At 45.5% G+C, this 15977-nt stretch overlaps 1 protein-coding gene across 1 annotated transcript; it reads left to right on the top strand.

Annotated features, from left to right (window-relative positions):
- Positions 1-357: 357 nt before the first annotated feature.
- On the top strand, positions 358-5504 carry LOC117010810 (phospholipase A2 inhibitor NAI-like). Its single transcript, XM_033085798.2, has 5 exons — positions 358-478; positions 1508-1624; positions 3141-3290; positions 3431-3571; positions 5116-5504. The coding sequence occupies exons 1-5, from the start codon at positions 430-432 to the stop codon at positions 5340-5342; spliced, it is 684 nt and encodes a 227-aa protein (XP_032941689.1). The 5' UTR covers positions 358-429; the 3' UTR covers positions 5343-5504.
- Positions 5505-15977: the final 10473 nt, after the last annotated feature.

The raw sequence follows: 15977 nt of genomic DNA, 5'->3' as shown, positions 1-15977 counted from the left end.
TCCCAAAACCTCTGTTTTATCTTGGTATGAAATGTTGGGCTCTTCCCCCTGGCTGGAGCAACTTCCAATGGGATGCAGTAATTTTATCAGTCCCACAGTGGGACTCAATGGGCCATTAGCAGAAGATACCTTCCTGGAGGAAGGATGAGTTGTGAAAAGCCAAAGAACAATGCCCTGCCTGGTTTCAATGGATGGCCCATTAGGAGAACATCTCCCACAGAGCTAAGCATCACCGCCCCCACCCTCAACAGATGGTGATAGAATAGACCTTTTATCACACCCTGTACTGTAACCCAAGACATTCAGAAAACTTCCCCAACCTCTACTTCCCCAAAACACTCCCTTTCCTTCCAGTTTATAAAGCCCTTGTGGCACACAGTGTTTTGTTGGGCAAGACTTGGCAGCTCCCCGCGCTTACATCCCATCAGCATGAGAGTATCCCTTGGACTCAGCTTATTCCTGGCTTTCCTGAACTCAGGTGAGTTTTCCATTGGGACCTGTGGAGTTGTGAGACATGAAAGAGGTCTGTGAATGGAGTGTTTCATTTGTGAAGCTATTGCTGCCATCCGAGCCATAAACCCCCTCCCTCATCCTGGGGGATTTGCACTGCAGAGGGGTGGGGGTGGCCAGTCTTCGGGGATCTTTGGTCCTATGAGCCAATGTGTAGATGAGGGTGCTGGCATTTGGAACGCGAGCTGACAGTCTGATTTTCTGTGGTGCTCACTGGTGATACAGCCAGGACAGCCATCAGAGTGATTCAGGTTACCCTGAGGCTGCCAGACCTTTGGTAAGCTGAATTGGTCTCCAGGCTAATTTATTTTACTCATGTCCAGGGTTGTGTGTTTTGGACATAATGTCATCTCAGCCATCTTTCAGCTCTGCTCTAGAAAAGCACAGCTGTCTTGGAAGTTTTGGGTGACGGTAGATGCCATGGCCACTGCAACGTGACTTGGTTGGCACCTAGGTTTAGGGAAGTGGCACATGCCCTGGACCTATTAATCTACATGCTGGACTCTTGTGGGTGTGTGTCATGGAAGAGATCCTGTTTGTCCTCTGTTGAAATACACATTATTCCTTTCTAAGTGTTTCCTGATGAGTATCTGATATTCTGGTCTGCTTAAAGTGTTCCAACAGGTATCTGTTGAAGTGGCTTCCCCTAATGCCTACAAAGAGATATACAAAGAGATAATGCTTGCAAAGAAAGTCTCTATTTGTATCGTCTGGCAGGTCTTGTTTCTCAGCCACTCAGGTGCCCTTATTCACTACAAGGAGAGAATTTGGGGTCTGTGAATCTAGGGACACCTGAGTGTTTGCCAGGATAAGGGATTTGTAGGGATGCTGTCATCAGCAACTCCAGGAAAAGCCCCACAAGATTGCACAATGAAACAGGAAAAATAAGGGAAGAGAAATGTGAAAAAATGCTGATCAATGCTAAAATTAAACATCAGTGAAAGGGGAAGTGAATGCCTTATGACTGCTGCTCAGGAGTGTGTCCTTCTCTCCCCAGGGACCTGCCTCCAGTGTGAGATATGTCACAGCATGGGAAAAAGCTGCTCTGGCCCCCTGAAAACCTGCACTGGTGGTGAAGACACCTGTGGCATTATTCTGCATGAGGTCCTAATAGGTGAGACATCCTCTAAGCCAGTGTGGCTTTCAGAGTGGGGCTGACTGGGGGACTTGTCTCTCTCCCCACTTCTGTCACTGGTAGTATGGTCCATCCTTTTACAACCTGATAATTTTTATTTTACTGACAGATGATCCAGAGATCAGGATAGTCTGGGGTAGGGAAAGCTCTTTATTCCTCTATTTCAAGAAGCAGTTTTCTGCTGGGAAGGTTTGGTTCTTAGCTGTGGAGGGAAGGATCAAAACCTCATAGTGGGAGGAGACACTGGCTTGTAATTGTGGCTAAGGTGAGAAATTGAGTCGGGAAGCTGAGAGACTGAACCATGAGCTACACTATGCTCCTGACATCTAGTACTGGGGGTGCACTGGTGATGTATGGAGACAAAAGCTTGCCCATCCTCAAGCAGGGATGGGGGCACCACGAAACTGTGCAGCGCTAGCAGGGCTGAGCTATCACTTTATCATCATCATCATCATCATCATCATCATCATCATCATCATCATCAATCACTTTAGGTTAGAAGAAACCTTGAAGATCATCTGGTTTCAAAACTCCTGCCCTGGGCAGGGAGACCTTCCACTAGACCAGGTTGCTTAGAGCCCCATCCAACCTGGCCTTGAGCACTGCCAAAGATGGCAGACATCCACAGCTCCTCCTGGCAACTTGTTCCAGTGTCTCACTATTACTGGCAACTTGATCCAGTGTCTCACCACCCTCACTTGCAAGAATTTATTCTTAATATCTAATCTTAATCTACCCTCTTTCAGTCTGAAGCCACTCCCACCAGCCCTATGAGTTCACGTCCCTGTCAAAGTCCCTCTCCAGCTCTCTGTAACTCCTTTAGGCACTGGAAGTTGCTATAAGGTCACCTTGGAGCCTGCTCTTCTCCAGGCTGAACAACCCCAACTCTTTCAGCTTGTCTTCACAGGAGGTGTTGTCAACCAGTAACCACGTTCTCGTGGTTGATAAGTCAAAGCTGGTGCTGGGCCCTGGCACAGCTGGACACTCAGTTGTGTTGGAGGCATGGCCTTAGCCATTGCTCAGCCTTAGTGATGTGACTATTGCCTGTTAGACTGGAGTCTGGCCCATATCCTATCAGCTTTGCTGCTGGCAGCTCCAGTGCCTGCCTTCTTCTGCTGGCGCACCCACCCCTCATCCTTTAAGCACTTCAGCAGACTCAGTTCAGCTGTTCTGCTCCCCTTTACACCTTTTGGGCTTGGCTGAGGGGGTAGACCAGACTTGCCTGTGCCAGGATGCTTGTGGGTGTGATCGACTGCGCACTCTGCAGATTTTACACAGGCTGAGCAAGCCTGTGCTATGGGTCAGAGGCATGTGTCACACCATAATCTCTGCAGGTGTGGTGTCCTGGCTTACTGGTGATGCTTCTCAGGAAGATCAGGCATTTCTTTCAGTCCCTGGGACAGCTGCCTAGAAGTTGGTACTAACAGGAAGTAACAGGAGGGGAAGGGAGTTACTTGTGTTGAATGACTTTGCACTGCCTTCTGCTTCATGACAGGGGGAATGGCCATCTCTTCATCCATCAAGTCCTGCCTGCCATCCCACGTCTGCCACCTTGGTCCTGTCACTGTGAACTACGGGAAGGTGAAAGCAAAGAGCCACTTGGTTTGCTGCACGGGCGAAGACTGCCGGACCACCTCCGTGTCATGTAACTCTTTATTTTCCCTATAGCCCACCCCCTCTCTGTCTGACCCATCCCATGGTGAGGCCTTCCAGGCTAAGCCACCACCTGGTTATTCCTCTCATTCCCTCACTGACACCAGCTACAGCCCATGTCTTTAATTTCAGTGCCTCCAGATAATGATGTGCCCAATGGATACCAGTGTCCTGCCTGCTACAGCGTGGACTCCTTTCAGTGTGGTAATGAAGTTGTAAACTGCACTGGATCTGAAGACCAATGTGTTGACCTTGCTGGGTTAATGAATGCTGGTAACTGCCTATCATTTGGGGCTGTTTTTCCTCTTGGGAAAATGGGTGAAACTAGTCTAAGATAAAGCACTGCTGAGATAAAAGTGGGCAAAAGGTGTGAAATTCCAAAGAGGAAGATATAGGGAACTTAAAGCTGAAAACTGAAAACTTCAAGCTGAACAAAGGGCAGGCATTTTTCTTTCCTTCTTCCCAATCATGCATGGATAATTGCTGGAATTCCTTACAGCATGGCATAACTGAGATCAAGAGTGGAACTTGTTTCTTGGAGCAATCTGGTACATGTAACAAACCTGACCAAGCCCCTGAACCTGCTGGCCCTAGCTAGGATATATGAGGGTGAATTTGGATCTAAGCCAGTTGCCAGCCCAGTGGAGGTTCAGATGGAGCTTTGCAGAAATGCTGCTTTCCTGTGGGGTAATACCAGTCACTGGGGATAAGACAGTGCTGCAGTTGGTTCTTCTGCATGAGGAAAGCTGGGGACAGGTCCCTGCCTTGAAGTCCAGCCTTTGAACACCTCCATTAGAAATCTTTTTCCCACTTCAGGTCCTGTAATTAGAGGGATGAAAGTAGACAGTAATTCTTCTGGTCACTCTCTTTTCCACCCCTGCTGCAGGTTAAAGAATTCCACCTTTCATGGCACACCTGTGCTCCAGCAGGCAGGAAAAAACCCATGGAAATAAAGAGCAACTTCACCAGCTATAGAAGCAGACTGAAAAACAATTATCTTGTGTATGGTTATGGATGAAGTTCCTTTGAGTTGATAATATTGCTAGGTGATGATGTGATGCCTGAAGGTCCTTCCTATAGACTTTATTAATGTGCTGTCCAAACCCTCAATTAGATAATGTTTCACAGAGACAACATGAAGGAAAACAAGAATTTCTTAGTCACAGCAATGAAAATAGAGTGGCAAAATTAATTCAGTGTACCACTGAAATAAAAAATGCTCCTAACTTGTCTTGGCTTGATTGATCAGCCACTGTGAATGGAGAAGGCCTGCACAGTGTGATAAACTGTGCAGAGGAAACAGCACTAAAGGGGAGCACAGGAAGGTGAGGAAGTAATGAAGTGCCTTTACATGTTATGTGTATTTGAGATAAAATTGTTCAACAAATTGTTCCAGACCTCCATAACCTACACAGCAGAGACACATGAACAGCATTAGCAAAAGCAAGCAAGGGGATAGGCACTCAGCACCTGCTCAGGTCTCCTCTTCTGGTAATGCTCCAGTGGTGGCAAAGGACAAGTTCAGGTTTCAGGGGGCCTGTCAGCAGGTTTCTGTCTTGGTTTTGCTAAAATCCTATAAAGCCTTGAGGAATGAATTTCTCTTAATAAATGGCTCAGGCTGTATTGTCACTGAGACTTCTCAACTCCATGTCAAATCTGACTGAAAGAAAGTCACCCAGTTCTAATGTCTTGGGAGGGTCAGAGAGAGAAGGAGACAACAGGTTGGAAATAGGGACTGCACTGCCCGGGGTGGGATTAATGCTGGGGTTTGGATCTCCTGACTCATGGCCTGTATTTCTTGTATTTCCCCTGCATAGGTGGACTGTCTCTGAAAGCTGCCATGAAGGGTTGCACCACCATTTCTGAATGCAGTATGGTAGGAGATGGAAAAAACAGCCTGGGAGTGATGGACATAAAGTTGAAACGATTTGAGTGCAGACCAGCTTCTGTTATGCACAGGGTGGCTTTGGCTGGAGTTGCCCCTCTACATACGACCTTCCTCCCTGTCCTGTCAGGATTCATCCTGGAGAAGGTACTTTTCTGACTCTCACTAGTGCTGGATTGAGCAAAACCCACAGCAAACTCCAGAAGTGGTTTACAACTTAGTAATTTTTGATGTAGCTTCTTCTTCATCCTAATGGGGATTTTATTTTCAGATTAGCTCTCATTTTCTGTTTTCACAGAATAAAGACAGCACTTACACTTCCTTTGTTTCCTCATTGATTTAATCTCATTTAAAGCTTCATCTGTTCAATTGTGGTTGGTTTTGTGTTGCATTCTCTCAGTGCTTTGTGCACACTGGGACCATATGAAACTGTGTGAGTTCCTCAAACCCTGCACAGGAGCTGGGAGCTCTCAAGACAGCCCTACAGTCTATGTCCACTATCTCAGTGTAAGTGGCAATTTACAAAGCCACTTCTCCAACCTCTGAAAAGGACTGGAGAGGAGTTCCTGAGAGGTTCACTCTAAGAAGAAAGATCACTTGCCCCTTTTTCCAACCCTTGTATCATGTTAGTCCAAGCAGGAGGAGTCCCTCAGCTCAAAGGGCTGCTTGTGGCCCTGGGCCACAAATAATTGCTTCAGAGTATAAGACACTGCAGTAAGCAATCTGCTTCTGGAAAGAAGTTGCCTTACCAGACAGTCTCTCATTTAGTCTTAAGTTTCATGATTACCTGTTGGGAACATTTAATTTCATAAAATAGGTAGGTTTCCATGGTGACAGACCACTGGGGATCCAACTAATGGGAAATTTCAGCTCAATGCTTATTTCCATTCTGTTGGCTGAACTACACCCACTGTTTGTGTAACCTTCCACTTCTACACTCATCACTCCCTGGCTAATCTGCCCAATCACTCCTTGCCTAATGGGCATCCTTGGGTTGGTATCACACAAAAGCACTGAAGAAAAAACATCACCAGGCAGCACTGCCATACCTGGGAGTACTGGCTGTGGGCTAAAGGATGGAGTATGAGAGCTCTGGGAGATGCTGAGGTGTACATTGGAGGGGTGTTAGCAAACTTCAGCATCTCCCTGTGTGTCTGTTCCCAGATGAATGGCCCAGTTTGGAGCAGACTCCAGGACTATTAAGCAAAGTTCACGGTTGTGTCTGCCCCTAATAGCCCCAGCTCACAGCGCCAGAATGCGTTTTGAGCATCCCTGAGTTCCAACGCAATTTTATCTCCTAGTTCAGTGCTAGGAAAGCCTTGGGTGCTGAAACCAGACCACAACACATGGCAGTAGTGAGATGACTGCCTGCATGTGTAAGCCTGAATGTATATGTTATCAGCTTATAACTTGCAGACTGGGGACTGAATGTTCTTGCAGTTTTTTCTCCCCAGACTTTCTCTTCTTCCCAAACAGGTTGAAACTCTTTTCTTCCTGGTATTTCCACCAAATTATTTGGGATAAAATGTCATATTATCTATTATAATAAATGGTGTGGGTCTGAGAGTGAAAATTAATTTTTGGGGTAGGGAGTGAACTGATAATACAGATTTAATGCAGGGAAAAGAGTCTGGCTAGACTTAGTTAATTATTTGCAGAGGCTGTGCAATTACAGTGTGGATGTTAGAGAAGGAACTCAGCTCCCTCTTCATGGTGTAGCAATACACTGATACTGCAATGACCCACTCATTCAGCATTTTTCCAGATCTGATAAAATCCTGGAATTAAAAAAACTCTCTGTCTATGTAAGTACATTATCCCTGAACACATCTCCTGCACGCTCACGTGGAACACTACATTACTGTCCAAGGCACCCCTGTGGCAGATCTCGATTCGCTTCGATGGCTCAGCCCTTCGCTTCTGCTCGTTCCACTCCAACCTGTGATGTTATCGGGATGGAAAAGCTGAATGGATCTGTTCAGCCTGGTCAAGACCTGGGTGCTACACATCCACAGGCCATGGTGCTGGGGCGGTATTTCGGGGAAAACAAGGGGAAGAGCAGACAGCAATATTTCTGATTAAAAGGGTTTGTGGTCCAGAAAGAAGAAGCAGCTTGATTTTGACCTCTAACTCAATGTTGTGGCAAACAAAGCTGTCGCAATCTGTGGCTGCATAAATGATGGAGTGATGAGTGGAAACAACCCTGCATCTTTATGACTGATACCCTTGTACTTGGTCCTGTTCCAGCATACACATTTTAAAATGCTGCTACGAGTAAAAAATGTGAAATGCAATGCCTTACAGTGAAAGTCTTCAGAAGCATTAACCTGTCATTTTACTGGGAAAAAAAAGGCAGGGATGTGCCTTGTTTACAGGCTATTACCACACTTATGTGGAAGTAAGATAAGATCTCAAAGGGCTCTTTTATACACAGGAGTGCAACAATAGCCTGACAAAACCAAAGGAGAGAAAGCAACATCATCACTGTGCACAGAATGCAGCCATTAGACCAAAGGTTCATCAGCTTTGGTCTGAAAATTAGAATAAAGACCTTTCAGAAATGGATGCAGACAGGTTAAAAACAGTTCAGGCAGAGCTGGATGGAGGTGATAGGATGATGAACCTTTCTGATCTCAGTTTCTGGCTTCTGAGGAGGGAGATGATGCTGAAGTGTGTTCAGATAAAAGCAACACAAAAGATGGAATAAAAACTCCTTGGTGACCAATTTACTAAACAAATCAGTGTCATCTTGGTATCTTGAGCAAGGAGAGATGAATGAGCAGCACTTGCCTCTCAGTAGCTGCAGGGTGTGACTGCAGAGGTGGGGCCATGTCCAGAGATTCCCTGCAGAGCCTCCACTCTGGGGACCATGGGAAATCCCATTCCTCACAGGGTTAAACTGAGGATATGCAGCAAGGAGCAGCTCTTGAGGTCATAGGCATGTTGGGGAGGGGCAAGGAGAGATGTGGCCAAAATCCACCCAGTGGAATGACTCCTGCTGATTTTAATGGGCTCTGAACCAGGCCTTAGACACCAAAATGGGTTGTTTCCATCAGCAGCTCCTCCTTACAATATATACAAACCCTACTCCCACACAGACATGTAAATACCAGATCCTCCCTTAGATCTTGCCGATCCTCCCTTAGATCTTGCAGATGCTTCTGCCCCCAGACACACAGGCACTCTCAGCTCTGCATGGCTGAAGCTGCCTTCTTCACCCTCAACACCCACCATGCCAACAACAGCCTTTGTCTCCCCTTTTGTATAGCCAAGAGGGCTCAAACCACTGTCCTGGCTTCCCAGGCAGTGGAAAATTGACCATGTCCTGCCATTCCCTCTCTCTCCTCTGAAGTTTTGGTTCTTTCCCAAAATGCTGAGCCAGCCAGAAAGCCTGGTGGCAGACAGAAAACCCATGGGAGATCTGAAACAGGGAGAAGAACATGCAGGAATTTTGCTCAGCAAGCTGGTAATTTTGTAGGGTAGAGGGAAGGTGGGGATTTGGGGGACACAGGCCTGAGCTTTGTGGGTGGGCTGGAAAGGAGCAGGAAAGAGCAGGAGAAGTCAGGGAGAAGGGGCTGCATCTCTGTGCAGTCATGCACCATGCATGGCAGTTCTTATCAGATAATAAAAAACCTTGGCTCCTTCTTCCCAGCATATCCAGCTGGGAATGGTTTTTCTCTTTTTATCTCACATTTTGGGAAACATTCCTGCCCGCAGCTGTTTCACACCTGGAGCTCAGGACACCAGGACCCGGTTTATCTGACCAGAGATTGGTCTGGAGTTGCATTTGCGGGAGAATGCAAAATTGTTTCAATTTTAAAATTTTTGTTTGATATAATTACAGTGTTTCCCATAAGGAAGTTTCCCCCGTACCCTGGTCTAGCAGGTTCAGTGGGTATTCTGGGACTCACACTTCTACAAAGGCAAAGTGAAGACAAACAGGAAGTAAACAAAAAGGCTTTATTGTGGACAGGGACATGTGTCCTGCTCCATACCACAGACATAATTTTTTCACCTCTTTCAGGAAAGGATAGGTGAGTCTTGAGCCATCTGACCAAATCTGGGCTTCAGCAAAGGGTAATTGTCTGCACCTGGACATGTATTAAATTCCCAGGATGGCTGAGTCAATAGTGCTCTTGGAGATCATCTTCTAATTAAGCTACACTTTCCCATTTGCACTGTGAGATCCACCACGGGCAGAGGCACCTCTACCCCAGACACAAAGTCTTGGGTGGAAAGGATCCCAGCTCCAGGATGATGCATTTTCCTTGGAGAACCTATTTTACCTTAAAGCAGTGTAGTACAGACAGCAAATGCTCCACAGGTCAGGAGTAGGATAATCTCGTGTCAAAGCCTGCATGGTCTCACCTCCTAACTCCTTGGAGACTTCTACTGGATGAAAACTTGCTCTTCCCAAATTTTCACAATATTTTCCCTTCTCTGGATTGCAATGGAGAAGAACAGCATTTAGTACCCCCTTCTATCGCTGACTCATGGAAGAAGCACCTCTCCCTACCTATATCTGAACTGTGGCACTGCCCAGGTTCAGAGAATTATTTAGGTTGGAAAAGACCTGTAGGATCACTGAGTTCTCTCATGTCTATGAGTGAATGAAAACAAAATTTACCCCTGCACCTAACTTGGAATCACCTAATAAATCTCTCCAAGCACACTCGTAAGTCTTACCAGTTACTAGGATAAGAGCTGATGTGCAGGCAGCTGGACACTTGGATGCTGCCACTGCAGACACAGTTGTTTGGTTTTCAGATGTCACAGATAGCAGGAAAGGTAAGTTTCTTTTCACAGTTCACTGTGTCCCATGGTCACATCTCATGTCAGGTTTCATGTCCAGGGAATAAACTTCTTGAGCATCTTGCCCAGAAACTTGTGTTGTGCAGTGATGGATTCTGACTTTATCCTCAGAAGAATCTGGTCGGGGGTATCAGATCATAGCACATTCTTTCCAAGCAGGATTCTGCTGGAAATGGTGTGGCCTACTAGAGAAAAAGCTGAAAACTATTGGCAGATGATTTCCAAAGGAGAAGCTGGTTTTGGGTATTGGGCTCTGTGCAGAATAAAGGGAACTGTGAGGTTACAGCTCTAGGAAACTACAAAACCTTTTGTGGCACCAGATGAGGACCCATCTCATAGGGCTGGTTGGACTCAAAGAGGCTGATGCAATTTGGGAAGTAGCTTGTCACAGTGCAAAAAGTCTGACTGGAGAGCTGGGCTCAGTGCAGGAGCTCTGGAGGGCTGGGAGTTGTAGCAGATAGTGTTGCAGGATGCTGAGCTATAGAATTAGTCAGAGGCTCAGGCTGTGCTCAAGGAGTCAGGCTTTTCATAAATGGTTAAGTTCCCACACAATGTGGCTGTAAAATGATGGGTTTAAGATGTTTTAATTAGTTCAATATCCTCCTCCTTTTTCTTTATTGGGTTGCAGAGGCCATGACTGAGTGCTCACATACAGCGACAGTGGTCTGACACACAGCTTTGCTGGATGGAAGTTTTTGAGAAATGTGATTCAATCTCCTAGGTCTAGGACTGTAGCTGTGGCTTTATTTATTTGTCTTGTGCTCTCAAACCTCTTTGGTTTACTCAGGGAATTTTCAGACATGAGCGTGGGAAAGCATTTTTCTCTTAAAATGGGAGATGAAATAGTCACTGTTTTCATGATGGCAAAAGGGGCGCTGTGAGAAATTAGTTCCAGTGTTACGAGATCCTTCCGATTACAGGAAGTGATGATCATGATGCCAATTATGTGCTGGAGTTGCTATAAGCTGCCAAAACTGCTGACAAATACCATGAGCCATGAATGGCCCCAGACTGAATGCACATGGTGCTTAGGACACTAAGGACCTGTGGGAAATAAAAAAGCCATAGAATTATAAATCATAGATTCATAAAGGCTGGAAAAGCCCTTCAAGACCATCAAGGCCAACTTTTGAAGTGAACACTACCACACCCACTAAACCATATAATGGAGTGCTGTGTCTACTACAGTACACGGCAAGTCGACCCAGTCACTGACCAACACCATGCAAATTTTTTCGAGTAATTAACCACTATCATTCCCCATTTCCAGCTTTTCTTCCTTCTAGTTAAGTGTAGAAATTCCTGCCTGTGGGTTCTGTTCACCTGGAAAGGTTGAGGGGTAAGCTGTCAGAGGCAGCTGTGGAAACTCCCTGTTTGCATCTTCATGGTTAATGTTCAGTCCCTGCAGAAAATCCAGAGTCTGGACCAAATCTAAGCTGTGCATCTGGCACAGCTGGTCTTTCTCAATCCTTTTTCATGATGAAATTTTGGTGTTTCAAGGCTGGTTAAATAATAAGAATGGTGACTCAGACTGGGCAGAGGGAGATCTTCAAGCATTTTAGGATAGTCCTGAGCAAGAGAAGGGGAAGGACTGGTGGGGGATCAGAAGTTACTGGCCTCTGTGACGCACATTCCTGGTATACATCCATGCTCTCCTATCTCCATCTGCATTGGCTGTGGCAGTTCCTCTCTCTGCAGGCCATCTGCAACACATGAGGAACTGCTCACCCACCCTTTTTGGATATTTAGAGGAAGATGGTGTCTGCCTGGTAGTCTGTGGGACATGTAGCCCTGCAGCTATTTGTGGCACAGGCTCTTCCTTCCCCTGCATCTACATATTCTGCTGCCCAAGTCCCAGCTCAGGAGCAAACCCTCCCTGGCTGAGCTGCACTGCCATAAAACCTCTAAACCCATACCAGCTCAGTTTTTCAGCTCTCTGATGTCTCAATACAGCCCACAGAGAAGTGTCAGAGAAAGTAAGGCTGGTTTTAAATCCAGGCATTTATGCTGGCTTAGGTTTTCTGATTAACATGAGAGCTGGCTGGTAGCTCATCATGGGGAAATAATGGGCAGGACACCTCTGAGAGACAACAAAGAGAAAAAACAGATTTCCTTTTTCTTCCTAAAAAGATGCTTTTCTTTTGTTGCTGATGGCAACTCTGTGGGAAGGTTCATGTTTCAGTTTATGAACCTGTAACAAGTAGGATTCTTTAGGAAGACATCAGCTGGCACCAAAGTCACCTTTTCCTCTGCATTATTGGCTTCTGGGCTTCAATAATGGCTTGATTTCTTCACCAAGACATGAGGAAATTCATAAATAGAAATTGAGCTTTGACTCTTTAAACTGGGCTATTCATCTCTTAGCTGTTATGAAGACAAGCTACAGTGACAGAAATGAAAAATGAAAAAAGCTGCTAGCAGGGTAAATACATGGTAAAATCTGAAAAAAAATTTGAAATTTGAAAAAAATCAGCCTGTCAGGGAGAATATTCTCTGATGTGAAGTGGGCAGTTTGCAGGTCTTGATGCCATGTGCTAAGAGTGCTAAAGGTCTCTTTCCTATTCTTATTCTGCTTTTCTTGACAGCCCTGGATCAGCACAGCAAAAGACATGGCAAAAACTGGTAACTGCAGCAGATGCAGAGGGTGGAGCTTTCTAACATAATTTTGGCTATCTCCTCTTTCAGCATTTCAGAGTTTCTTTTCAAAGCTAAGGCTCCAACAGTTTCAGTAAAAAGCCATAGTATCCCAGAAAAACAGAGAGGGAGGAATCTCAGCAATTGCCAGATATCACACTCTTTTGCAGTGCTGCAAGCTGCAATTGTTTTCTCTGGAGCTTCTCCAGAAAATTGTCAGCCAGGAAAACCAGATTTCCTGGGGGACAGGGCAGCCTTTTGATAGGGTCACAGTACAGCTCTGGTGGGGATGCAACCTCTTGGCCCCTCATACAGATAAATTCCACAGCTCATACCCCACTGACTCACTCATGAGCGAGGGGATTTTAATTTCTCCTGGCAGTGTTCCCTTCCTGTATGCAGTTTAGCAGCCAGTTAGAGGCTATCTTTCAGGCTAGGTTTTGTTACTGCATTTATTTTCTCTTTATCCCTTTCCCTCTCTGGCATTTCTGACAATCACTCACACTTGCTTAAAATTAGCTTGAAAGTGACTTTAATGAGACCAGAGGATCTTTTAGAGGTTGCAGCAAGCATGACCTCACACTTCCACTGTATCTCTAATTGATACTGCAGGTTATCCTGTGCTAAATCGGTGTGTAAAGGTCATAGTAGTGTCATTTGTCAGTGTTTTTAAACCTAATTATCTGGGGAAACAAGGTGTAGTATATTTGTTTCCTCTTTACCCACTGTGATTTCTACCCTACTTGTCATCTAGTAAGAGATGTCCAAGATTTTAACTTGCTTACAGTTTTGTGAAAACTGGCAGCTGCATAGAGCAGAAAGATCTGTGTTATCGCTGCTCCACAAGCCAGAGGCAGAGTTCTGCACAATGTACATGCTGTTCACCAAGGAGCACTTACGTCCTGGCTAATGAAACAATTCAGACACTGCTCCAAGCCAGCCACAGCGCAGGGCCCAAATCTCCAGCCAAACTAGCAGCAGATTCTGGAAGGAGCTGCAGTATCAAGGTGGAGGAGATTGAAAGGAAACTGTAGGAAAGGTCACCTTATTAACTCCGTTGGTCACAGAACAACTTATTTTTAACAGTGTTTTTTCCCCACAGGAGTAATTTTCTTCATCATTCCCAGCTTTAGCAGCTACATCAGCACTGGACTCTTGGCCACTGCATTTGGTGCAGGCAGTGCCTGCCAAGAGAGGTCATAGGCCACAGGGAAAAGCCATGGAAAGGGGGAAGCTGCTGTTTGGCAGGACCTATAATGGATTTACAAGAAGAGTGGAGGCAGGGGAGGAAGCTGCCTTCCATAGCAGAGTTGTAGCTAGCCTCTCCTCTACTGGGGGTGATCCTGCAATTCCTTTTGTTGTTGTCTCTGACTCCCATTGGAATCGCTGCTTACCCACACGCACTGCAAACTGAGAAATGAGCATTAGCAAGAGGACAGTGGACACCTTTTGAAAGGCCAACTTTGTGACCCTTCTTGGCACTGGAATCAGAGCTACTTTGAATATCTGGCTGATTTTTTTGTGCCTGAATGGAAGTTGATGAGTCTGAGAAATCTGCTCCAGCTCTAGATACTGGGCAGCTGCAAAATTATCTTCCTTTATTTGCTTCATTTCTGTTTGCCCAGATGCTGCTGCACACCCTTGGGAGGTTCCACTTATTTCCCCCTGAGGTGCAGCGTGCCAGCAGAAGGAATGTGGCTGAATTCCCTGCACAGCAAGTGAATTTTCCTTGCAATTCTCAGGTCTCTTGGTTGCTGTGGATCAGACTGGTGGGAGTCATGAGCAGGATGTAAAGGCAAGAGGACAGCACATCCAGTGGGAAGGGGACATACAGTTCTCTCTGTCGTTGCCTGTGAAGCATGTGAATCATCTGCTCCTGCAAATAGTTGCCTTGTGTTGCTGGCTGCTTTGCATAGCCCTCAGCTTAATCAAATAGCACAGGTTTGGATGCAGCTGCTGACCAAAAGTCTCTTCATATGAGACTTCTTGCTAGGATATGTGGTAAGGATGAGGACATATTTCCAGAAAACCTGAAAATTATTTTCTCATGTGCTATTGTGACTGGGAAAGACCTTGGAAACTGTCAAAGCCTGATTCATCTGTTGGGGGCAGGGTAGCCTTTGGCCAAATCTTGCAGTTTTATTACAAGTTTGGTTTTTTAAAAGTATAGGTTTTAAATTTGATGTGTGGAAATAGGTAGAAACCTCTGTGTTCACATCTTTCTTGACTAGTATGGTTGCTACAGAGAAAATTAGTCTGAGACCAGCAAGATGCCTCAATTTTACAGTCTGGCTGTGGCTAGCCTCTGACAAGGATACCTCTCCTACAATTCCTTTCCCATATTCCCATTCCCATCCGCCCATTTTAAAAAAGAGAGGCTGGAATTGTTCTCTCTTTGTCCTTGGGAAATCAGGACAGACTTTGGAAACCATTACATATGGTAAAGGAGACTGTAAGTTATGGGAAGAAACCTCCCCAAAAATCTGAAACAATAAACTGCAGGCCAGGTGACACTTTTCATTCTAGAATAATGTCTTATGATTAAACACTTGGTTGGCTGCTGTGAGCTCATCTCAGTGAAGAACACTCTACTCTCCAAACAACGAGGAGCCAGCTCATGAAAAGTGGAGGAGAAGACAGGCATATTTTTAAAGCCTGAGCTGTTGAAAAACTTCATATTCCCACATTACACTTTCCTATCTCTAAGCGAAATGCTCTCAGAATGAACACTTTCCTTGGGTAAAAATTTACTTCAGCTGAAGTTTGGCATAGGAAAATTTAACCTAAGTAACTTTGCTGGGTCAGTTCAACAATAAAATCCCTATCCGTTCAAGCCTCCACAGCTTCTAACAAGCATCACTTCAGGCTTTTTTTGTCTCTATTACTACTTACCAGCTGGGCTTCTTGCACTTGTCACTGTGGTGTTTGCCTCTGACTGTATGGTGCAGTGTGTTTTGGGAGATGAGGATTTCAGTGGCAGTTTTGGGGCTTTTCAGCTGCTTTTAGTGATGCTCAGTCTGTCCCTTGCACAGACAGGGAGGTTGCAAAGTGGAAGCAGAGATTGGTCAGGAAATATTTGAGGATAACCTACTGAGGATGGGACTGAGAAACATATTTCTCTCTTCCTTTCCAAGCTGTGGCTTTTGTTGGAAATGTGTTTCTAGTCTCAGATGGAGTTCTTTGATCAGAATTACATTCTCACAGGTGACTCTAAACCCAAACCAGTTGTAGGAGGGGTCAAAGACAGAGAGCCTGGGTGTAAGTAATCCAACCCTCATTTGTAAGTGATCCCACCCTCATTCAGTTCACAGCTCTTTGAGAGATGCAAGAGTTTGTGGGAAAGACCAG

This window comes from Catharus ustulatus, chromosome Z (assembly GCF_009819885.2).
Source record: "Catharus ustulatus isolate bCatUst1 chromosome Z, bCatUst1.pri.v2, whole genome shotgun sequence".
Lineage (NCBI taxonomy): Eukaryota > Metazoa > Chordata > Aves > Passeriformes > Turdidae > Catharus > Catharus ustulatus.
The sequence above is the reverse complement of the archived record's forward strand: the minus strand, read 5'-3'. Positions and strand labels throughout refer to the sequence as shown.

What these genes read in the sequence shown, in the direction of transcription:
- LOC117010810 (XM_033085798.2), top strand. Translation starts at nt 430, where the DNA reads ATGAGAGTATCCCTTGGACTCAGCTTATTCCTGGCTTTCCTGAACTCA. An exon ending in CCTGGCTTTCCTGAACTCAG is followed by an intron (nt 479 to 1,507) that starts GTGAGTTTTCCA and finishes TTCTCTCCCCAG; the next exon opens with GGACCTGCCTCCAGTGTGAG. An exon ending in TGCTGGGTTAATGAATGCTG is followed by an intron (nt 3,572 to 5,115) that starts GTAACTGCCTAT and finishes TCCCCTGCATAG; the next exon opens with GTGGACTGTCTCTGAAAGCT.